We start from the raw sequence: 25,985 nt of genomic DNA, 5'->3' as shown, positions 1-25,985 counted from the left end.
TCACTCTTTGTCTCTCTACCATTCCATGATTCATCAGCCTTCAATCCAGCAAAATGAAAGAATTTTAGACAGCGCATCGATCACTACGCTAATGGGTTTTCACCAAATCTAGCAATGACGTACGTCACTTTCCGACGAGATTTCCGGCATTATCTTCCTCTTATTGCTCTGTTTCATCGACAATGCCACTAAAGCTACACAATTCGACTTCGAAACCTTAACTCTGACCAGCTTGAAACTCCTCATAAATGCCCACTTGAACAATGGAAGCATGAGGTTCACTCACAACCTCGCCATCCCAAACTCCGGCGCCGGCAGAGCACTTTACTCCAAACCCATCAGATTCCGACAGCCGGAGACCTATTTGGATTTACAGACCCAAATGGAATTGGATTTATCAATTCACAACAAAACAACAGTTCTTTTGAGTTTAAGATGGTTCCATAGATTTCAATGGCTTTTCTCTCTCGATTAGGATTTATTTTATTTTATTTTATTTATTCAAAAATGTGCATTTATATATATTTTTTTAAAGGATATATATAGAGAATTCAAATTTAATATTAAGGGTGTGTTTTGATGTTTATTTTAATCATTTTACTTTATAATATAATTACCATTAAAATAATATTTCATTAAGTATGTGTGCTGAGATAAATAAGTGTGAAAATAAAATTTTTAACATTTTATCTTATTAACTTTTCAACTTATTTTAGTTTTTTATGACTAATGTAACCAAAAAATCAACCTAACCCAATTGTCAAAGGACACCATTGTGTATAAATATATACTTTAATTGATTAATATATAATTAAGATAAACAAAAATTGTATATGACAAAAGACAAAGAGGGAGAGAGAAGATGGCGAGAAAAAAGATGCGGAAGGCGTATTAACATCATTTTGTAACTTTCATTAACAGTGTTGCCGTTATATTTAGTCCAAAATCATAAGAGGGGTAACTGATTATTTCTAAATGATAGAGAGGTGAAGTACAACTCACCTAAACCAGAAGGTAAAGTAAATTTTATCCTATTAAAATGTCATAACATTATGATTCTAAATTTTAGAGTGCACACCATAAATTTATAATTTATAAATTTACCACAAAATACTATAATACACAATGCAAACAATCATAACTTCTTTAAAATGAATACATTTTTAAGAGGTGGCCATTGTAATCTTCTCCTAATAAAATATGATATAATATGATACAATACAAAGCAGGGACAATATCATACATGTTACGGAATACATATATGCACACCCTACCAGTTCCTCACATATATAGCTACTTCACCCTTTCTTACTTCACTGTGTTGTGGTAATTTTTACTTTCACACTATTTTGGTGCTAGTTCAAATTCTTTCTATATATGAATATATGTTAGATCTACTTATGTATTGGTTATTTGGACAATAATTTAGTTATTGTTTTTACTACACATCACTAAAAATATATTCGGTCAACCAATAATAATGACCACAAGCGGTCACAACCAACAACACGATAAATCATAACTAAATATTATAAACATCATAACTGTAACATATGATAACAGTGCTTATTATTCAAAATATTGAAAGTCTAATTGAGTTCAAACTAGTTCATTTAATAAACAAATTAAGTTTAAATAAATTTCAAATGAGCCAAGCTCGAATGATTCACAAATAATACAATTTATTTGTAGCCCTAACTGCGCAAACCCGTGCACACAAACCTTCACCTACATAGAATCCCGTTTTCCTTCCAAAATCCTTTTGTTCAAATCGTACCTGCAGCCACATTCATTTTCTTACAAAAACCTCTTCTTAATTCAACCAACATATGCATATCGAAAATCAATCACCAAAATTTAATGAAAATCGCAATTCAACCATTTTAAAGGAAATACAACTCCAATTCCAAAAGTCAACAATTCCCAACTACAAACAAGACCAACTACAAACAAGACCAATCACCGAGACCTCAACTCAACGGAAATAAAATATATAAGTGAGAGCCAAAGCACGACACCAACTCCACATCACCACAACGAATTGATAAGATTCTCCGTCCAACACTTGCAACCAAGCGACAATAGGAGACTACAAACCCCAGGCAAACAAGTAATAAGGGGACTATACCAAAATCAACCGAATAGATGACATCCAACAAATCAAGCTTAACAGTAATCATGGAATAACGTTGCACCTGGATAACAAATTTAAGTTGAAAATTTTTGAAAATATTTTGCTTCTAAAGACTAATTTTGACACTTGTTTTTATAGAAGTCAGGGTTTTGAATGTGTGTAGTTTGGAGTATTCTCAACTAGGATGCAACTTTCACAACCAAGACGAAATAACAAATAAGGCATACAACCAGGAAACAAACACAAAACTCTCCGAACCACATAGAGGCACCCAAGGAATATCGCCAATAGCAAAACAAGCTAGTCTAAATGCTTCCATTGACAAAGGTTTGCAACAGAGAAAAATAATGCAGAGTGGAATGACGGGCAATGTAGCAAACACCAAAATCCAAGAAAATCCAAGGAGCACTGCAGTCTTCAAGTCAAGGCCCTTAGTACCTTTTTTCAGCAGATCAAACAAAGATTTAGAGTTAGTATAAACATGAAGGTCTAGAAAGTCATGTTTAAGGGGCCAAGATAGGGCAAGCATCACAGAAGCAAGAAGAGCACTAGATTTAAGCCCAAACAGATTGCGAAACAAAGATCCCACACCATGCATAATACCCACACCAATAAAAATGCAACGACTATAAGCATGTCCACAACAGGGATTAATATGAATTTTCAGGCCATAACACGAGAATCAAGAGGAAAAAGCATGAAAAATTGAGTTGGATGCGAAGAAAAAGATCACCTGAAGTTCTTGTTAAGAGACAAACCACACATAGCACACTGTTAGAATTTACCATCACCTACCACCACTACCACCTCACCTACTCCACTAAACCTAACCCACTACACCACTATCACCAACCACTACACACCATCCACTACACCTACATCTATATAAGGAACCATTTGTAATAGACAGATAACTATATCAATATATCAATCAATAATACAATCAATTTATTCTCTCTCTCTTTTCCTATACATTAATTCTAATATTTGTTTCTCTCTCTCTTTTCCTATATATTAATTTTAACATGGTATCAGAGCAAGGTTAAAGATCTTGGTGTTCTTCGCCTTCCGGCGGGCGGCAACTTTGCCTTGACCGCCCGCCGGAGCTCAACCAATTCAAACCTCCCTCTCCCTCTCGGCACATCACTTTCTCTCTCTACAAATTTCTCCGTCCGTTTATCTCTCTACCCCTTTGTCTCTCTAAGTTTTAGGGTTTTGAGTGTGAGAGAGATGGGGCAACAGTCTTTGATCTACAGCTTCGTGGCTAGAGGAACAGTGGTTCTCGCCGAATTCACCGAATTCACTGGAAATTTCACGAGCATCGCTTCTCAGTGCCTCCAGAAACTCCCTTCCTCCAACAACAAGTTCACCTACAACTGCGATGGCCACACCTTCAACTATCTCGTCGAAGACGGCTTCACTTATTATGTCGTCGCTGTGGAATCTGCTGGCAGACAAATTCCAATGGCATTTCTTGAACGAGTTAAGGAGGATTTCACCAAGAGATATGGTGGTGGAAAAGCTGCAACTGCTGCTGCTAATAGCCTGAATAGGGAGTTTGGACCCAAACTTAAGGAGCAGATACAGTACTGTGTGGATCATCCAGAGGAGATCAGCAAGCTTTCCAAAGTAAAGGCTCAGGTTTCAGAAGTCAAAGGAGTGATGATGGAAAATATTGAGAAGGTTTTGGATCGTGGAGAGAAGATTGAGCTTCTAGTGGATAAAACAGAGAACCTTCGCTCTCAGGCACAAGACTTCAGGACCCAGGGTACCCAAATGAGGAGGAAAATGTGGTTACAGAATATGAAGATAAAGCTTATAGTTCTTGGTATCCTCATTGCCTTAATTTTGATCATAGTTTAATTGTGCGTGGGCCAACCTTCTCCACTCATTTATTTTATTATTATTTTTTACAAATCCATACCCACTCTAATTCATACCTCCTCACTTTTTAAAACGCATGCTGATTCACGCTACCCCTACTTTACCCCACTTCACCTTTATTTATTTTATTTTATCAAAAAAAAAAAAATAAAAAAAAAATACCAAACCCATTGCAGGTTTTCACCAAAACCGTGGGCCAAGAAACTCACGTGAACCAATTTTTTTTTTCCCTCACTCTCTCGTTTTGATTTCACATATCTTCTTATTATTTCTTTCTTTTTTTCTTTTTCTTTCACTTTATTTTTTTCATCTTTTTTTCCCTTATTTTTTTTTTTGCACCAAAAAAAAAAAAAAAAAAAAAAAAAAAATGGAAGAAGACGAACTGCACACCAAACTCATTTTATTCCGATCACCATTTTACACCAAAAAAAAAAAAAAAAACAAAAAAAAAAAAAAAAAAAAACAAAACAAAACAAAACCAACACAAATCGGAACAGTGGCATTTTTCTTCTCTACTCTGCCGCTGGTCTCTTCTTCTTGCCTCCGTCTTGGCCGGCCCTTGACGGTATTGCCTCCGTGCTTCCTAGACCACCAAGCAAGTTGCCTCCTCCCTGCTCCTCCACTACAGCATATGGTGGACCTCCAAATCGGAACATCACGGTGGCCTTCCGCTTCAGCTCCTTGTTTTCAGCCCTTAGCACGCTTATCTCTGCTCGCGCATCCTTATACATGCGTTGGAGTAGAGCCAGCTGGGAGTTTAACTGCTGAACCTCATTTGCCCTACTCTGCAGCCGGTTCGACAAGTTTGTCACCGCAGTCATGGTTTCCACACATGACTTCAATGTATACTGATTGGCTTCCACATCCGACTGCACTGCCATTCTTTGCTCCACAGACCGCATCGGAAAGTTCAACGGAGCAAACTCCGGGGCGCTTGGGTGAGGTTCCAGTGCCACCGCTCCAGTTCTCTCTCTTGTTGACTCGTTGAGGTCGGGAAAGAGGGTGAGCAGTCCACGGGAAGACGAGGCCATTTTCTGGGCAACAAAGTGTTACAGACTATCTCTCTCAGCACAAGGAACTCTCTTTCTCAGCAACACGAAGGATTTTTCAGAGGTTTCTCTCAGTTTTTCTCTGCCTCAGCCTCAGCCTCCGTCTTATAGCCGAGGCAGCCACGCGCATCGCGCGCCTCTTACCACCAGCCGACAACACGGGCGCGCAAGCCAAGGCGCCCACGTGCCTCGCCATCATGTCCGGCACGCCTTTTGATGACTTGGGTACACCTTTTGATGGCACACCTTTTGAAAGATTGGGCACACCTTTTGAAAGATTGGGCACACCTTTTGAAAGATTGGTCCGACAAGACTCTGTAAACTGTCCCGACATTGATTCCGGTTAGCTCCTTTATGGGTCCGACAAGACTCTGTAAACTGTCCCGACATAGATTCCGGTTAGTTTCTACAAGGGTCCGACAAGACTCTGTAAACTGTCCCGACATAGATTCCGGTTAGCTCCTTTATGGGTCCGACAAGACTTTGTAAACTGTCCCGACATAGATTTCGGTTAATTTCTACAAGGGTCCGACAAGACTCTGTAAACTGTCCCGACATTGATTCCGGTTAGCTCCTTCATGGGTCCGACAAGACTCTGTAAACTGTCCCGACATTGATTCCGGTTAGCTTCTACAAGGGTCCAGCAAGACTCCGTAAACTGTCACAACAACTGTCACAACATTGTCTGCTACAACGGTCCGACATGACCCCATAAACTGTCTTCTCCAACGGTCCGACATGACCCCATAAACTGTCTTCTACACCGTTATGACACCACCATACAGTGTCCTCTACAACGTTATGACACCCCCATACAGTGTCCTCTACAACGTTATGACACCACCATACAGTGTCTTCACCAACGGTCTGACACGACCATACAGTGTCTCCTATCCTTTTTATGTATTTTCTTGTTTTGTTCCTCTCTTCAAACTCAAGTTGGTTAGTTTCTATCCTCCTTGAGTTTGCGGGGGGCTGTTAGAATTTACCATCACCTACCACCACTACCACCTCACCTACTCCACTAAACCTAACCCACTACACCACTACCACCTCACCTACTCCACTAAACCTAACCCACTACACCACTATCACCAACCACTACACACCATCCACTACACCTACATCTATATAAGGAACCATTTGTAATAGACAGATAACTATATCAATATATCAATCAATAATACAATCAATTTATTCTCTCTCTCTTTTCCTATACATTAATTCTAATATTTGTTTCTCTCTCTCTTTTCCTATATATTAATTTTAACACACACAAAAAGAATAGGGGCTATTAGCAGGAAATGTAAAATCTAAGCAGTGAAGCCGCCTCAATGCATAGCAACTATTTCTTCATTCCTCAGATATACACATACTTTCAAATAGTGTTTCCAAAACTGTCCAGATCTCTGAAGATCCAGTTGTTGCTCATTTTTTTTTATTTATTTATTACTATAACTGATTTAGTGCTTATTTTCATTCCGCATTCCTCAAATTCAAATCTCTCAAGGAACTAGTGACAATTTATCTGATTGTCAACTTTAAAGCAGAGCACGGAATACCTTTATAATAAAATAAGCTAAAATAAAAAAGAATCTATAAGGTTAGGTTTTTGAGCTCTATGCAATTCCACGCCAAGTGAAGCCATATTTCCAGGTTCCCCTATACTATTAAAATAAAATAGGCCCCCTCATCCTTGGGCCAAAATTTATTTCATCTGTGGATCTAGCAGCATTGCACTTTTGAGTTTGTTTGCTCAAGTATTAGTTGCACCATCAAGCTTAGCTCGTCAATTATTTAAAAATTTTGAGTTGAACTTGAGCCAACTCAATTATAAAAACAAGACAAGTTAAAACTCAAGTTTAAAATTTTTTTAAAAATTAATTTGCTAATTAAAATTGAAAAAAATAAATTATGAACAAAATATAAAAGAATGCTTATATTAATAATAAATTTTATTAATCAAACATGGAAATTTACATAAATACCAAACACAAATCATTAAAATAAAATAAAATAACAAATATTGATTTCATATAGTATTAAAAATATTTTTTTTATTTTTATCTTCATGAGACTTATCGAGCTAAGTGTAGGTCTACTCGAGCTCTGCTTAATTACCAAACGGGCCTAAAATCGAGTTTGAACTATTTCACTTAATAAATAAAGTTTAAAGAAACTTTAAATGAACTGACCTCGAGTTATTTAAAAACAATTCAGTTCTGTCGCAGCCCTAATGCCACCCCAACTTATTTTGCTAGCCTACACAGAATCTGGTTTTCCTTCCAAAACCCTTTTGTTCAAACCGACACTACAACCACATTCCTTTTCTTACAAGAACCTCTTTTTAACTCGCTCAACTAAAACGTGTGTCAAAAATCAAACTCCAAATTTCAATGCAAATCACAACTCAACCATGTTAAAGGAAATAACTCTATTTCCAAAAGTCAGCAATTCGCAATGACAAACAAGAAGACCCATAACCGACACCTCAACTCAACGGAAATAAAAATAGATGAGTTAGCGCACCAAGCATGGGCCTCTATGCACAACACAAACTCCACATCACCACATGTTAAAATCCACCTACTCTCCACCTACTCCACCCACTTAAACCTACTCCACTAAACCTAACCCACTACACCACTACCACCTCACCTACTCCACTAAACCTAACCCACTACACCACTACCACCTCACCTACTCCACTAAACCTAACCCACTACACCACTACCACCTCCACTTCACCTACTCCTTACCTACTACACACTCACCCTCTTCTATATATAGGAATCATGAATCATTGTAATTGATATAACATTACATCAATCAATAATAATACATACAATTTATTCTCTCTCTTTCTCTATACATTATTTCTTTCATGGTATCAGAGCGATAAGATTTAAGCCTGTATTTCTTTCTCACCGGCGGGCAGCCGGCCGACACCTTTGCCTTTGCTGCCCGCTGGAATTTTCTACACATACCTTCCACTCTCCACAGCCGTAACTCTGCAAGAAGAGAAACTTCGCTCCATCATTTTCTTCCACGAATCTTCTTCGTGGCTTTCGAGCTCGTCTCTCACTATCTCGTGCAATCGATCTTTGCACTTCATCGCCACATGTGAGCAACCGTGGCCGTCGTAAACGCCGAAAAAGTGCAAATCCGCCGGATTCTGACTACTCCGGCGGCAAAGCAAGGGGTGAATGGCCACAGCGTCTTCCATATCTCTCCTCCTTCCACGCACAGAAGTCATGCCTAACTTAGGGCATTTCTGAGCCACCTCAGGCTCGTTTGTCACATTTGAAGTCGGAGATGCACACTGTTTCGCAGACGTCGTCTCTGATTCACCGTTCTCCACCAAACGACCTTCACTAATCACGCAATTCTCAACTGCTTTTCCGCACTCAGACAGCTTCGAATCTGCCACCAAAACATCCAATTTCTGACGTTTTCTACCGTGCTCTTCCAGATTCTTCTCAGCTTGGTGACAGATTTTTCATAATGGTTGCTACCGCCGCTACTTCTACATTTTTTTCCAGTTGCATCTCCTCCACTCGATTCTGGTGCCAAGACATCCAGCAAGCTTGGAGGACCTCCAGCAAATGTGGATGCACGAGGGATTAAATCAAAATCTGCTGCCACTGGGGGTTTGCAGGTTAAGGCCAATGCACAAGCCCCTTCCAAGGTAAACGGTACCAAAGTTGGTGTAATGGAGGGGCTCAAGAGTGAGGATGATTCGCCATCACTTCACCAAAGGACTTTTATCAACCAACTGTTCACCCACGTTGGGCAGTGTTACAGCTGCAAATTTGTCTTCTTATCACGTGAGGTGATGATGAGATTTGTGAATTATTTGAAGTGGTTTGAGCTGGAATGCATATCTTCAGAAAAGGAATGTGCCGGTAAACCTAAGATAAACTATGTTAATATGTTACAGTGTGTCTCTCTCTCACTTTACTTTTTCCACCACCCACAACACATTATCATCGCCATTCCCTAACCCACATGGACTTGTTCCCATCGTTTCATACAACTCATCATTCATCCCACTAGAATATATAGAATATATATATATATATATATATTAAAAAAAAAAAAAAAAAAAAAAAAAAAAAAACAATACAAATTTGCACACCAAACCTTCCCTTATTTTATTCATGTTGGGGCTCACCCCGATCACCATTTTACACCAAAAAAAAAAAAAAAAAAAAAAAAAAAAAAAAAAAAAAACAACAACAACAACAACCACACCCACAGTGGGATTTTTCTTCTCTACTCTGCCGCCGGTCTCTTCTTTTTGCCTCCGTCCTGAGCGGCCCTTGACGGTGCTGCCTCCGTGCTTCCTAGACCACCAAGCAAGTTCACTCCTCCCTGCTCCTCCACTACAGCATATGGCGGCCCTCCAAATCGGAACATAACGGTGGCCTTCCGCTTCAGCTCCTTGTTTTCCGCCTTTAGCACACTTATCTCTGCTCGCGCATCCTTATACATGCGTTGGAGCAGAGCCAGTTGGGCGTTTAACTACTGCACCTCATTTGTCCTGCTCTGCAGCCGGTGCGACAAGTTTGTGACCGTCGTCATGGTTTCCACACATGACTTCAGAGTATACTGATTGGCCTCAATATCAGTTTGCACCGCCATTTTTTGCTCCACCGACCGCATCGGAAAGTTCAAAGGAGCAAACCCAGAAGTGTTTAGTTGGGGTTCACTGGCCACCGCACCAGTTATTTCTCTTGTGGACTCGTTCAGTTCCGGAAAGAGCGTAAGCAGACCACGGGAAGAGGAGGCCATGTTCTGGGTAGCTGGACGGGAAGAAGAGGCCATGTTATGGTTGCTGAGTGTTTCAGAGATGGGTTGGTTACAGAGTGTTTACAGAGTGTTACCAGTGTATCTCTCTCAGCCTCCGCCTTCATTTATATAGCACATGACGAAGAGGCCGACACGCGCACTGTCGATCACGTGCATCGCCGCGTGTCTGGCGCGCCTTTTGATGGCACGTCTTTTTATGGATTGGGCACGCCTTTTGATGGCACATCTTTTTATGAATTGGGCACGCCTTTTGATGGCACGCCTTTTTATGGATTGGGCACACCTTTTGAGGGTGCGACTTTTTAAGGGTCCGACAAGACTCTGTAAACTGTCCCGACATTGATTCCGGTTAGCTCCTTTATGGGTCCGACAAGACTCTGTAAACTGTCCCGACATTGATTCCGGTTAGCTCCTTTATGGGTCCGACAAGACTCTGTAAACTGTCCCGACATTGATTCCGGTTAGTTTCTACAAGGGTCCAGCAAGACTCCGTAAACTGTCACAACAACTGTCACAGCATTATCTGCTACAACGGTCCGACATGACCCCATAAACTGTCTTCTACATTGATTCCGATTAGCTCCTTTATGGGTCCGACAAGACTCTGTAAACTGTCCCGACATTGATTCCGGTTAGTTTCTACAAGGGTCCAGCAAGACTCCGTAAACTGTCACAACAACTGTCACAGCATTATCTGCTACAACGGTCCGACATGACCCCATAAACTGTCTTCTACATCGGTATGACACCACCATACAATGTCCTCTACAACGTTATGACACCACCATCCAGTGTCTTCACCAATGGTCTGACACGACCATGCAGTGTCACCTATCCTCTTTTATTTTTATGTATTTTCTTATTTTGTTACTCTCTCCAAACTCAAGTTGGTTAGTTCCTATCCCCCTTGAGTTTGCGGGGGGCTGTTAAAATCCACCTACTCTCCACCTACTTCACCCACTTAAACCTACTCCACTAAACCTAACCCACTACACCACTACCACCTCACCTACTCCACTAAACCTAACCCACTACACCACTACCACCTCACCTACTCCACTAAACCTAACCCACTACACCACTACCACCTCCACTTCACCTACTCCTTACCTACTACACACTCACCCTCTTCTATATATAGGAATCATGAATCATTGTAATTGATATAACATTACATCAATCAATAATAATACATACAATTTATTCTCTCTCTTTCTCTATACATTATTTCTTTCACCACACCATAGCAAATCGATAAGATTCCTAGTCCAACACTTACAAAGAAGTGATAATAGGAGAGTACAAACACCGGGCAAACAAGTAATAAGGGGACTGTCCCAAAATCAACCGAATAGACAACATCCAATAAATCGAGCTTAACAGTAATCATGATATAACATTTCACCCCAACGACAAATATAAGTAGAAAATTTTTGAAAATGTTTTCCTCAGGTAATGAGAATACCTGATCACATGCATATCTTCAAGTTTGACTATGCCATCTTAGCATAAGAAATTGCTGCATTTCTTCTACAGTCTCTACCCATTGCATTCGTTTAAATGCCTGTGAAAAAAAACTACTTCTCTATTAGCTACATCCAAAAATCCAATTATAGCAATGCAAAACAGACCTTAAAGGCGTGGCAAAGGACCTAGGCATTCAAGTTAGAGATGGTGAAAATGAATTGATTTCAACAATAGTTGAATAGGAAAAGCTGAATAGTTTGAGGTTCAATTAAACTGTTGGAGGAAGAAGACAGCTGTTGAAATCAATTCATTTTCCTGCCCAGCTTTTCCTGTTCTTTTTCGATAAAAAGAAGAAAGGGCAGAGAGAGAGAGAGAGAGAGAGAGAGAGGAAACAATAAAACAAAAGGCCAGCATTAATCAAACAAACCTGATAGAAGGGGATAACAGAGGCAGGATCAGTCAGATTGATGAATACATGACCCCTATTGCATTTGTTCTTCAGCAAAAGAAGGATAAGTCATAATTATTCACAGTTTGTAAGGCAAAACTAACTCTGTTCTTCTGAGGTAAAGTCACTTGCCTGAAAATCGAAGGGCAGTTTAATAAAATCATAACCACCCTTACAACGTTCACCAACGACATCTTCAAGGATTTATAAGTACATCTATCATTGAAACCTTATCAAGATAAGAAGAAAAAAAGAGACAAAAACATGTATACATAATCATCCACTACTACTTTAGAAAGATCCCACTTGATGTGGAACAAAGTGCTCTTCACGTGGAACAAAAAGCTGTGTGGAACTACCTGTTCTGGGGAACTAAGTGCTAGACTATTTTGGGAGCCACCTCTACAGGCTGTACGAGCTAACAATTGAAATCACATCCCATGTAATATGACTGTCACCTCAATAAGCCTGGTACTGTTTTCCCGTAGATATGGTTATACGTTAGGTATAATATCGTATTTATATGTATTTTAAAATGAATTTTTGTTATTAGAGACGAACTTGAGTAACTTGTTTGTTTGATGAAAACATATTCACATTTGATCGTTTTCATGTCAATGCCTATCCATGAAGATTTTGTACCCCTTATGCTCTCAGTATAATACTTCTCACCCTGCAATATGCTTATAGTCAGATCAGAATTAGTTACACTAATCACCAGTTCATATATATTCAAAAATTAAAAAACCAAAAAAGTAAGTACAAACTAGAATTTAACATAAAGAAGATAGGCGAAGAACCTGACAAACCCTTAAATGTGAAACTATTGATTTGTCCCAAACTAGCACCAAGAAAGACAGCGCGCCAAAATTAACAGGATAGCAAATACTAGATTTATTAAATGTGAAACTATTGAAACCTGCTACATGCGCTTTAAGCCTAAAATAAGCCGTCTCAACCAAATCATTTCTGCCTTAATAGTCTCTTTACTTCCTCAAACGGCGAATTGCCGCAGTAGTCTTCGACGTTGGTTCTAACATCCAATCTCTAGCTCTCATAGCCAAAAAATTCACAGCCTAGTTTTCCTTTCTAAGATGTAATCAAACATCTAATTCTTGAACACTTTAAAGGGTAATGTCCTTAAGTATAAAAATGCATTAGTGCAAAGAAAAAAAATTATTTGCAAGACTTTCAAATAAAAATATATAAAGAAATAATTCATACATGTAGAGATCGTAATATTTCACGGGTAATTTGCCGCCATTGATAGCTTTAATAATGAATCAGTCATCCAATTGTATTAACATCTAGGTGAACCCATATTGTCGAGCCCGAAGGAGGCTACATTCGGCAACTTTTAACTCAGCTTCGTAGATGTCGCGTACACCTCTGATCCGTATAACATGTATAGTTTTAATCATACCCAAATAATCGCGGAAAACAACACCGCTGAACCATAATCAGTCCCACCTATCCTAATGAATGATGCATATGAGTTGATTTTATTCCAATACATGGGAGGAGGAACCCAAATAAACCTATCAATTGGTTGTTCCCAGTGTAGAATATTAATATACTCGACACACTAATTGTCTGAACTTTAATAAAATCCTTGAAACAGCCATACTGATACGGACCCAATTTCAAAAATAGGTCCATATACTCCTTCACAGAAATGTATATGGGTCTTTTCAATTTCGATTATAATCCGTACAAGGTAAGAAGATGTGATAAATGTTTTTCTTCGAATTGGGTTCTCAAACTAATCTCAACTGGGATCGATATACAATAATCGATATGCAAGAACCATTTCGAAAACCTGCGGAATTAATAAAATACAACAATCAATTTTTAAGAAGATATATACATAACAAAGTTAATAATTACAATTATATGAATAAGTGAGTAGTATTCATATAATAATAAATGTTATTATCTTTGTTATGTATGTATCTTCTTGAAAATTGTTAGTATTATTTTTTAAAATTTTATAAGTTTCAAAATGGAACATTTTTGTGTAAGACCTGTGATTAGTTTTTTAGTTAGAAATAGATTAGTTTCTCAAACTAATCTCAACCCCATTTGAGATTAGTTTGATAACCCAATTTGAAGAAAAACATTTAACCCACCTCCGTATTTTATACAAATTACAATCGAAATTGACACAGCCCATATACATTTTCGTATATATGGACATATTTTCGAATTTGGGTCCGTATGAGTACAGCCATTTCAAAGAGTTTATTAAAATTCAAAAAATTAGGGTTTCGAGTATAATTAATACTCTGCTCTTAGAACAACCAATTGGTAGGGTCATTTGGATTCCTCCTTCCACAGATTGGATAACAATCATCTCAGATATATCATTCATCAAGACAGATGGGACTGTTTATGCTTCAACGGAGTTGTTTTGCAAGATCATTTGGGAACGATGAAAGCTATACAGCTCAGAGTTGTACGCGACAGATACGAGGCTGAGCTAAAAGCTGCCGAATGTAGCCTCCTTCTAGCTCGACAATATGTGTTCACGTAGTTATTAATACAATTGGATAACTCATTCATTGTTAAAGCTATTAAAGGTGACGAATTACCAGTGAAATATTACAATCTGTACATGTGTTAATTATTGCTTTATTTTATTGAGAAGTCGTTAAAATGATTTTTTTTTTCTTTACACTAATGCATTTGTACTTACAGGAAATCAACTCCTAAACAATTAACTGTTTGATTACATCCCCAGAGAGGGATACCAGGTTGTGAATTTTTTAACTACGAGAGCCCGAGATTGGATGCTAAAACTAACCTTGAAAATTACTACAGCAATTCACTGTGCTTTTGAGAAAGACTATTATGGCAAAAATGATTTGACCGAGACGACATACTTTAGGCTTAAAGCACAGATAGCAGGTTTCAATAGTTTTACTTTTAGTAAGTCTAATATTTGCTATCCTATTAATTTTTGCACATCGTCTTTCTAGGTGCTAGTTTGGGACAATTCAATAGTTTCACGTTTAACGATTTATCGGCATCTTCGCCTATCTTCTTGATGTTTAATTCTAATTTGTAATATCTTAACTTTTGGCGCCTAGGCGCACGCCTAGGCGCAAGGCGCACGCCTAGGCGCAAGGCGAGTCGAGGCGAACCATCTGCGCCTGTACAGGTGCCAGGCGAGGCGGCTTGAGCCAGGCGAGCGCCTTAGCCGCGCCTTGAGCCAGGCGAGAGAGGCGCAAGGCCCTCGCCTAGGCGCGACTGAGCGTTTAATCTGTAGATCAGATCGAACGACTCAGATTCGACTCAGATTAAGCTTTCGAATGGCATAAAATCACAGAGGATTAGAACTCATGTACCATATCAGCCGAATACGACTCAGATTAACCCTAATCGAAGTCGTCTCTCTCCCTCTTTCGAGCTGCTGGAGCTACGACTGCGACACGAGCTGCGACACGAGCTGGACTTCGACTGCGACACTGATCGACTTCGGCTGAGCAGGTTCGACTCCTTCTTCTTCGTCTTCGACACTGATCCCCTTCTCCTTCTTCTTCGTCTTCGACAGGTCGTCTTCGACTTCGACATTCATATTTTTTTTTTTTTCCCTTTTCTTCTTTCTCCTTCGGCTTCGCAGTCGTCTCTTCTTTTTCTTTTTTTTTCTTTTTTTTTTTTTCCTTTTCTTTTTTTTTTCAATTATTTGAGTTATATTAAATAAATAAATAAATAAATAAATTATGATTATTACATAAATAAATAAATTAATTCATACATACATAAATAAAAAAAATAGATACATTACATTACATTCATTATGATTATATTAAAATTGATTCATCATTATACTGAAATTAATTAATTGATCATTAATTAAAAAAAAAAAGAAAATTGATTCATGAGTTAATTAATTCATACATTCATTACAGTACATACATTGAATCATAACATTAATTAATTCATAAATTGATTCATAAGTTAATTAAAAAAATAAAAAATTGATTAATTAATTAGAAAAGATTAATGTGTTGTGATTAATAAGAATTTAATGTGTTGTATGTGTTGTGATTAATGTGATTAATAAGAATTTAATTGATTAATAAAGATTAATCAATTTATCAATTTATCAATTAATCAATTTATTGTGTTGTGATTAATGTGTTGTGATTAAAAAAATAGAAAATTGGTTGATTAATTAATTGATAAATTGATTCATAAGTTAATCAATTTATTAATGTGATGAATTAATAAATTGGTCAAAGTTTTTCTTGAAAAAATAATGTAACATAGGAATTAATGTAATGGAATGTAATGTTCATTAATTAATTAATTGATCATTAATTAAAAAAATAGAAAATTAATTCATGAGTTAATTAATTCATACATTCATTACAGTACATACATTGAATCATAACATTAATTAATTTATAAATTGATTCATAAGTTAATTAAAAAAATAGAAAATTGATTAATTAATTAGAAAAGATTAATGTGTTGTGATTAATAAGAATTTAATGTGTTGTATGTGTTGTGATTAATGTGATTAATAAGAATTTAATTAATTAATAAAGATTAATCAATTTATCAATTAATCAATTTATTGTGATTAATGTGTTGTGATTAAAAAAATAGAAAATTGGTTGATTAATTAATTGATAAATTGATTCATAAGTTAATCAATTTATTAATGTGATGAATTAATAAATTGGTCAAATCAAAGTTTTTCTTGAAAAAATAATGTAACATAGGAATGAATGTAATGGAATGTAATGTACATTAATTAATTAATTCATTATTCATCATTAATTAAAAAAATAGAAAATTGATTCATACATTACATACATTAATAAATTCATCACATAACATACATTACATTCATTATACTGAAATTGTTTTTCTGTTATTTATTTTTTGTGTTGTGTAGTGAGTACTATTACTAAGTAGAAAATGACATCGGAAAGTAATAGAAAAGATCTGGCGTGGCAATATGCCCATTTGGTGGAGGAGAATAATTTAAACAAGTTTGAGTGTAATTTTTGTGGTAAAGTATCAAATGGAGGTGTTTATCGGGTGAAACAACACCTTGCGGGAGGTTATAGGAATGTTACTGTTTGCCCGAAGTGTCCTTCTCATGTAAGAGAAGAGATTAGAGAGTTCATGTCCAAAAAAAAGACACAAAAAGAAGAAATGAACATGTTGCCTGATTTTGATGACATGGACATGGAAGATGAAGATGTTGTTGAGATCAATGTCAATCAACACCGCAAGTTGACAAGTAGTAGCCAAGGTTCATCCAAATCCAAATCCAAATCAAAAATGCCAAAGAGAAACGGGCCTATGGATGTTTACTTCACACCCAATCCTGAATCAGTGGTGAAAAATCGAAGAGACCAAGCAAAAGGGAAACAAACAAAAATTGATGCAAATGACCCTTACAAAAAAGAAATGAGAGCTCGGGCACTGCAAAGATTTGCAAGGTGGATGTATGATGCTGGTATCCCTTTCAATGCAGTAAATTATGAGAGTTTTGGACCAATGATTGAAGCCATTGGCCAATATGGTCCTGGTATGAAGCCACCGACTTACCATGAAGTGCGGGTTACCCAACTCAAAAAAGAAGTGAAACATACTGAAGATTTGATGAAGTATCATAAAGAGGATTGTGCAAAATACGGGTGTTCCACAATGGCTGATGGTTGGACTGATAAGAGAGGAAGGACATTGATTAATTTTTTAGTTAATTGTCCAAGAGGAACTATGTTTGTTGAGTCGGTTGATGCTTCTAGCTATTCCAAGGATGGGCAAAAGTTATTTGAATTACTAGACAAGTTTGTGGAGAAAGTTGGAAAAGAGAATGTCGTGCAAGTTATCACTGATAGCGCTGCAGCTAATGTGTTGGCGGGTAAGAATATTTCCTCATTCCTTACATCAAAATTGTTTACTCATAATTTGTTTTGTATTTAAAATTTAAAAACTTGAAAATAATAATTCTTCATTATTGTTACATTATAGGGAGGTTTTTGGAAGCTAAGTATGAACAGTTGTATTGGACACCATGTGCTGCTCATTGTTTGGACTTGATGTTGGAAGACATTTTCAAGATACCTAGACTGAAAAAGACATTTGAAAGGGGTATTGCAGTACATGGCTACATTTACAATCGGCCTACGTTGCTAAACATGATGAGGCGCTATACAAATTTGAAGAATTTGATCAAGCCTGCAAAAACTAGATTTGCAACCGCTTTTTTGACTTTGTCTAGGATGCATCAACAAAAAAACAATTTGAGAAAGATGGTCACCTCCGAAGACTGGACCTCAAGCAAATGGGCAAAAGAGCCACAAGGTAAAAGAATGGCACAAACTTTGTTGATGCCTTCATTTTGGAATACTGTTGTGTTTGCCCTTAAGGTCTCGGGTCCTCTTGTCAAAGTGCTTAGATTGGTTGATACTGAGAAGAAACCTCCCATGGGATACATTTATGAGGAAATGGATAGGGCAAAAGAATGCATTGCAAGTTCTTTTGATCATAAAGAAGAGAAGTATAATGAAATCTTCGAAATCATTGACAAAAGATGGGATGTCCAATTGCATCGACCTTTACATGCAGCTGCGCATTTTCTTAACCCAGAATTCTTTTACCCAAAAGCGTTAGAGGTGCAAAGAGATCATGAAGTGATGAATGGGTTTTATGAATGCATGCAAAGGTTGGTCCCGGATGTCACTGTTCAAGATTTGATCACTAATGAGATGAGTATTTATATGAAGGCTGAGAGTCTTTTTGGCAAGGCTGTTGCAATTAGGCAAAGAAATACAAGAGCACCGGGTAATATATTATAGACTCATAGAGTTTATTTTGAGTAATACTTTTAGTAAAACTTAATACTTGGTAACAATTATTTCTAACTAGTGGATTATCGCAGCTGATTGGTGGGCATCATATGGTTCTTATACTCCAAACTTGCAAACTTTTACTATAAAAGTCCTTAGCCTAACATGTAGTTCATCGGGTTGTGAACGAAATTGGAGTGTATTCGAACATGTGAGTATTTAACATTCTAACTAATTTTTTGTTGAATTCAAATTTTTTTTTTCTCATTATATAGAATTTAATATCTTTTTAATACTTGCAGCTTCATAGCAAGAAAAGAAATAGATTGGAACAACAACGTCTCAATGATTTAGTGTATGTCAAATACAATAGAACATTGAGATTTAGGTATGACATGCGCAACACTCTTGATCCCATATCTTTGCAAAATATTGATGAAAGCAATGAGTGGTTGCTTGGGAGGATGGATGGAGAATCAGATGAAGATAATGAGCCTGTGTTTGATGATGATGATGGCTTGACGTGGGCTACTGTTGCTAGAGCTTCTGGAGTAGAAGAAAGTAGCCATGCAAGTAGAGCAACAAGTTCACGCTCAAAGGCACAACCGAGGATATCTAAACCATCAACATTGACTCCACTTCAATTAATAGATGAAGAGGAAGCGGGCTCAGATGACACAGAGGAGGAAGATGTTGAGGGATACAAATCAACTGATGGAGAAGAAGATGATAGTTTGCTTGCCATTGATGTTGAGGATGATGATTGACTGACACCGACCTAACCTACCCTTGCTTTTGATATTGATGTTTTTAAGTGTTAAGTGAAGACATATTAATATTTGTTGGATATTTATGTTTTGGATGTTTAGTGTTTATGTTTTTATTTTATTGAATGTGGATTATTTGATCTTTGAAAATTGGAATGTTATGTAATATGCACTTTCATGGCTTTGAGAATTATTCTATATTTTGTCTTGAATCTTGATTACTTTTTATTTTTTAAAAAATTGTCTTACTACTATGAATGATTAGTCTATATTAATTTTTCTATTTTTTACGAATACTGTGCGCCTTACTTCAATAAAGCCCGCGCCTCGCCTTGCGCCTTGCGCCTAGGCTCCAAGAGACCTTCGGCGCCTTAGTGCGCCTTGAGCCTTTAAAAACACTGGTCCCTCCTGTCGTAATGAATGATGCATCTGAGTTGATTTCATTCCAATCAATCGAAGGAGGAACCCCAATAAGCCTACCAATTGGTTGTTCCAAGTGTCCACTAATTGTCTGAACTTTAATAAATTCCTCAAAATAGTCATACTTATGCGGACCTAATTTCAAAAATATGTCCATATACTCCTTCACGGAAATTTATATGGGTCTTTTCAATTTCGACTGTAATCCGTATAAAGTACGAAGATGTGGTATATGCTTTTCTTCAAATTGGGTTCTCAAACTAATCTAAAATGGGATCAATATACAATAATCCATATTTCTAACTTACTAATTGATTCAACTGACTCATGTCATTCAAGAGGGATGATCCAATAAGTGAGGAGTATTTATTGTCTTTGTTATGTATATATTTTCTTGAAAATTGTTAGTATTATTTTTTTAATTTTGTAGGTTTCAAAATGAAACCATTTTATATAAGATCTATGATTAGTTTTTTGTTAGAAATAGAGATTATTGTATGTTAACCCATTTGAGATTAGTTTGTCAACCCAATTCGAAGAAAAACATTTACCCCACCTCCGTACTTTTACGGATTACAATCGAAATTGACACAGCCCATATACACTTCCATATATAAGTATATGGATCTTAGTAGCAAGAATGGTCTCAGATGGTGACGACTCTGAGTAAGAAGCGCAATTCTGCGCTTCTAAGGAAGAATCGCAGCAGAATCACGAATATGAGGCAAGGGAAACGGGAATCTGATGCGAGAAGGAAGCACTATTGAGAGGGCAAGAAGAGAACCTGGTCGCTGGCTTCGATCCTTTGTTCGGCAACTTCGATCTTGCCCGACGACTTCCCCTTCGAAACCCTAGCCTTCGTCCCTCTCTTCGAAGCCCTAGGTCTTCGTCTCTCTCTCTCTCCTCTCACCCTCGATCTCCTCTTCGTCTCTGTTTGCTTCTCTTGCTTCTCTCACTCTCGATCTATTCTATCTTCTCTCTCTCTCTCTCTCTCTCCCTCTCTGTTTTCATATTTGACATTGTTTTATATAATATATACATATATAATATAATATAATTTATAAATTATAAATTATAATATAATTTATCATAAACAATATAAGTTTTATGTCTAAAATAAAAAATTATTTATTTTATCATATATAATGTAATATAATTTTTATTTATTATTTCTTTTTTATTTTTTAACAATTATTTCTTAACTTTTTAACATATAATAAATAAAATAAATCATCTAATTGTTTAAAAGAAATCTATTTAAATCATATATAATAAAAAAAATCTTAAAAATTTTATAAAATAAAACATCTAATTTTAATTTATTATTTATTTTAACATAATTTATTATTCCTTATAATAAATAAAATATAATTAATAAAAATAATACATATGAGCTCCTAATTTACGACTCCTCTAAGTGGCCACGTTCCCTCGCTCCCGCTCTCGCTCCCGCTTCGTGCAACTATGATATGGACATATTTTCGAGTTTGGGTCCGCATGAGTACGGCCATTTCAAGGAGTTTAATAAAATTCAAAAAATTAAGCTCTTAGAACAACCAATTTGTAGGGTTATTTGGATTTCTCCTTCCATCAATTGGATTAAAATCAACTCAAATATATCATTCATTAAGACAGATGGGACTGTTTATGCTTCAGCGGGTTGTTTTCCAAGATCATTTGAGTATGATTAAAGCTATACAAGCTATACGGCTCAGAGTTGTACGCGACAAATATGAAGATGAACTAAAAGCTACTTAATGTAGCCTCCTTCTAACTTAACAATGTGTTCACGTAGATATTAACACCATTGAATAACTCATTCATTGTTAAAACTATTAAAGGCGGCGAATTACCAGTGGAATATTACGATTTCTACAAACATGAATTATTGCTTTATTTATTTTTATTTATAAGTCGTTCAAATGATTTTTTTTTCTTTTATATTAATGCATTTTTGTTCCTACAGGAAATTACCTCCTAAAGAGTTCAACAATTGCATGTTTGATTACATCTCTAGGGAGGGATACTAAGTTATGAATTTTTTGGCTGCGAGAGCCAAAGATTGGATGCTAGAATGAACCTCGAACACTACTACGACAATTCACCTTGCTTTTGAGAAGGTGAGACATTATATTATTATGACAAAAATGATTTGGCCGAGACGACTTACTTTAGGCTTAAAGCGCGCATATTTCAATAGTTTCACATTTAATAAGTCTAATATTTGTTATCCTGTTAATTTTTGCATATCGTCTTTCTAGGTACTAGTTTCGAACAATTCAATAGTTTCACATTTAATGGTTAGACTTCTTCGCCTATCTTCTTGATGTTTAATTTTAGTTTGTACTTATCTTAACTTTTGATTTTTTTAATTTTTGAATATATATGAACTGGTGATTAATGCGACTAATTTTGATCTGACTATGAGCATACTGCAGAATGAGTAGTATTATACCGAGAACATAGGAGTCAGAAAATCTCCATGGATAGGCATTTAAACCAAAATAATCAAATATAAATATGTTTTCATCAAACAAATAAGCTACTCATGTTCGTCTATGATAACAGAAATTCATTTTAAAATACATATAAATACGATATTATACCTAACATATAATCATATCCACAGACAAAACAGAACCAGAGTCACCGAAGTGACAATCATATAACAATATAGGGCATGCGATTTCAAGAGGTGGCTCGTACAGATTTTGGTCGGGTGTTCGAACAACTGAATCACCCAACCAAACCCTATTACGAACGGGGAGGGGCCTGGCTAGGGGACTTTAGGAGTTAGTGCCCATGATTTGTGTCACTCCAAGAAGACCAATTATGTTGTGGAATTAGAGGTGATTAAGCCTAAGTTAAGCCTCAAAGGTTTTGGGCCTGGTCCAGTCCCTGGCCCTGGTGGAATCATTTTTTCGGACCAAATGAGACCAATTTTGGGACAGTCCAAAGGTGGTCTTTCCTCTCATGTGCCTAAAATTACAAGCCAGATATGGGTCAAATGTTGTTGATAACCTTGGAAAAAGAGACTACTGTAACCAATTTTCGGTCGGCTGCAGTTTACAAATTTACAAAATTTCAATTTCATAGTTGGTCAATGGTTTTAAAACTAAACAACGGGTGGAAACCAAACCGACCTAAACGCTGCTATACACGTGTTTCTATTGGACTGGTTTAACAGATTGCATCCTTATCACCTCGTCTCTGCATCCCAGATTTGTTGTTTTTGTAGCATTAATTGAGTAGTTTGAAATTTACATTTATCTTTCAACATTTCAATTGTCTAAATGCTGACTTCCAAGTTCCAACGTAATTTAGATCTCATTTATCTAATTAAATGTTGTTTAGATCTCTCAAATTCCAATCTCTTCTCTCTTGTAAATGAAAACTTATCTAATAAATTATCTGTGAATTGATTACATGTGCAAGAGATACTCAGCTATTGTTCGGTGGCTGAGGAGCTTTAAACTTTGGCCCCCTCTTGGTTTAGTGTGGCTTGGGTGTTCCTGGCAACTCTAATGCCTTGATTCTTGAAGAGGGAAAAGGGTGGGGAAGAGAAATAATTGGATTATTATCCATCTTGGCTTGATGTGGCTTATTTAGTTGGCAGGATAGGAAACATAAGACAATTTGATAGTACCGAATATTCATTGTCTTTGCCCGTTATATTGATGTACCTTATTTCTAGTATTTTGTATATTTGGGATCTGTTGGCCAATGTTACATGGATTCTTAAAAATATATCAAATATCCGTTTCGGACACTTCACACTTGGATTTGGGTTTGGGATATGCGTCTCACATTTGCAATTGAACACTTCTTGTGAGAAACTAAATTGGATTTCATATAAATTTTCATGAACGATACGACGGTGAAGTGCCACTTTCCTTCTCCTATCTCTTCATCTTTGCATGTTACTGTTCACCTCCCTCAAACGTGCCCTTTTCAGCTGCTAAACCCTAGCTTATCAAGTACAAACCATCCCCAACTTATTCCCATACCTATTAGCTACTAATTTAATCTTAAAATCCATAAATCAGTGTTATCCAGTCCCTTTAATTCCACTATTTCAGAAATGATGCAATCTGCAAGTTATAGAAATCAATTCAATTCCACCCTCTTCCTTTTCACAAACACAAATCTTTCTTTTACCTCTTACAACACCTAAGAAGCGGGTACAGATACGGGTATGCCGATACGGCAAATTTTTAAAAAAAATAGGATACGGGTACGGCTGGGATACACCAATTTTTTTTTTTTTTTTTTAATTTATAGCTAAACATCCAACATACAAATTAAATTCAATAACATAATTAAAAAGAGAAATTACAAAAAAAAGAGGAAACATAAGGAAAAAAAAAATTTGGAGTACAAAAATCTGGAAAAAAAATGAAAAAAGAAAATTTGTTTCAATTTTTTTGATAACATGTGAAATGTTGTGGGGGGCAACCTCCATATTTGTGTAATAAAAAATATGGATGTAATTCCCCTAGTTTTTTTTTATAAGTATATCAAAGAAAAGATATTATAAACAAAAACATTTTATTACACTGCACCCGTTAGCTTAATTAAATTTTAATATAACTCAGCACAAGTTGTTCACATTGATTCAAAAACCAATCTGTTCTGGTAAAGTTTGTTTAGCATGAAAGAGTAGGAAACAACAACAAAATTAGTTTTTTCTATACAACACATATTAGCAATGGTAATTGAGTTTTTAATTTCTTGCACAAGAAAATAAATAAATAATAATAATAAAAAAATTTGTCCATGCAATGCAAGGGGTTACCTATAGTTAAAATTATAAAAAATTTCTCTATCTTTTTCCTGCAAAAATTTCATCCTAAGAAAATGTTTACAAGAAAATATATTTTCCTTTCCTTCCTTTCCTTTCACATTCAAACAAATTTTCTTTCTAATCAAACAGAGCCTAAAACAAAGAAACAGCTTAACAACCATTGCAACATAACAAACCTCTCATTCCAACAAACAGTCTAAAAAACCAACTGAATATATTAATATACGCATTCAAACGCATAAATAAATAAATAAAAACAGAGATTGAGATTCAAAACAAAGAGCATGCAAAAAAAGAACAGCATTCAAAACCCTAGAAACGGAGGGAAAAGAGGGAGTACCTGACGAGAAGAGGATTTGTCATTGGAGCGGAGGAGGAAGAATGATATGTCTTCGCTCTTCGTTTGCTGCGAAGAAACAAAAAAAAAAAATTCTGGAAAAAAAAAATGAAAGAAGTGGAAGAATCGAAGAACAAAGAGATCGAAGATGGACAGAACAAAGAAAAAAAATCTGGAAAAAAAAATGAAAAATTATATGTCTTCGTTCTTCGTTTGCTGCGAAGAAACACAAAAAAAATCTGGAAAAAAAAAATGAAAGAAGTGGAAGAATCGAAGAACAATGAGATCGAAGATGGACAGAACAAAGAAAAAAAATCTGGACAGAACAAAGAAAAGGAAGAAGAATCGAAGAAGAAGAGGAGGAAGAATTGAAGATGGACTTACCGGAATGTGATCTTTAAAGGAGAGAATCGATTAGCACCTTCGATTAAACCTCTTCAATACCTTCGCAGGAAGGAGGTCTTCAGCTCTTGGGAGTCTCTCGGTGTTTCTAGAAAAAGAGAGAGACAATCGAATAGAGTAGAACAACCCTAATTTTAAATTGTTTCATGTTTTGTTTATTACAAAAGTACCCCAAATTTATATAATTTTTTTAAATAGACCAAAAAATTGCTCCGGTACCCTTTAATTTGTAAAAAATCTCATTTTGTACCTCGAAGTACCCAAAAACGTACCCGTGGTGTACCCTTCATTATACTGATCATATAAAATATACTCGGTGCGTTTTTAGCATACCTCGTACGCATGCAGTCATACCGGATGCGTACCCGTACTGGGTAAGTACCCGGTACTTGTACGGCAATATTTTTGAAGTACCCGTACTTCATAGTACAACACTATCCTCTAGAAGCTTTTCAAGACCAAAGTCCAGGCTCACGCCCACAACTGACACCTATATCCAAGAACACGTACACCATAGGTCTAGACCAAATATAGAATTTGTAGAGTTTTTGGATATGCAAGGACGTGTAAAGTGCTTTTTGGCAATGTCATCTTTTTATACACAAGAAGCATTCCCATAGGGGCCTCGGTATATAAAATTGTTTACTTA

General features: G+C 36.4%; 2 protein-coding genes, 1 non-coding gene and 1 pseudogene across 4 annotated transcripts; 3 read left to right on the top strand and 1 right to left on the bottom strand.

The window, feature by feature from the left end:
• Positions 1-1,512: 1,512 nt before the first annotated feature.
• Positions 1,513-25,460, bottom strand: LOC114307104 (uncharacterized). The gene is made up of 5 exons (XR_014366247.1): positions 25,319-25,460; positions 24,938-25,173; positions 11,774-11,926; positions 11,345-11,443; positions 1,513-2,572 (listed from the first exon to the last, which is right to left on the bottom strand). It is a non-coding gene; the product is annotated as an uncharacterized LOC114307104 (transcript).
• On the top strand, positions 3,070-4,147 carry LOC145824527 (vesicle-associated membrane protein 721 pseudogene; annotated as a pseudogene). Its single transcript, XR_014366220.1, has one exon. The product of XR_014366220.1 is annotated as a vesicle-associated membrane protein 721 pseudogene (transcript).
• On the top strand, positions 16,724-18,742 carry LOC145823227 (uncharacterized). Its single transcript, XM_082922816.1, has 2 exons — positions 16,724-17,678; positions 17,789-18,742. Exons 1-2 carry the CDS (start codon positions 16,724-16,726, stop codon positions 18,613-18,615), a joined length of 1,782 nt encoding a protein of 593 aa, XP_082778942.1. The 3' UTR covers positions 18,616-18,742.
• On the top strand, positions 18,702-19,566 carry LOC145824528 (uncharacterized). Its single transcript, XM_082924510.1, has 2 exons — positions 18,702-18,817; positions 18,909-19,566. Exon 2 carries the CDS (start codon positions 19,002-19,004, stop codon positions 19,371-19,373), a length of 372 nt encoding a protein of 123 aa, XP_082780636.1. The 5' UTR covers positions 18,702-18,817; positions 18,909-19,001; the 3' UTR covers positions 19,374-19,566.
• Positions 25,461-25,985: the final 525 nt, after the last annotated feature.

The sequence above is a fragment of the Camellia sinensis genome, chromosome 4, assembly GCF_055761805.1.
Source record: "Camellia sinensis isolate YWXY chromosome 4, ASM5576180v1, whole genome shotgun sequence".
In the NCBI taxonomy this organism is placed as follows: domain Eukaryota; kingdom Viridiplantae; phylum Streptophyta; class Magnoliopsida; order Ericales; family Theaceae; genus Camellia; species Camellia sinensis.
This window is presented reverse-complemented; position numbering and strand designations above follow the sequence as displayed.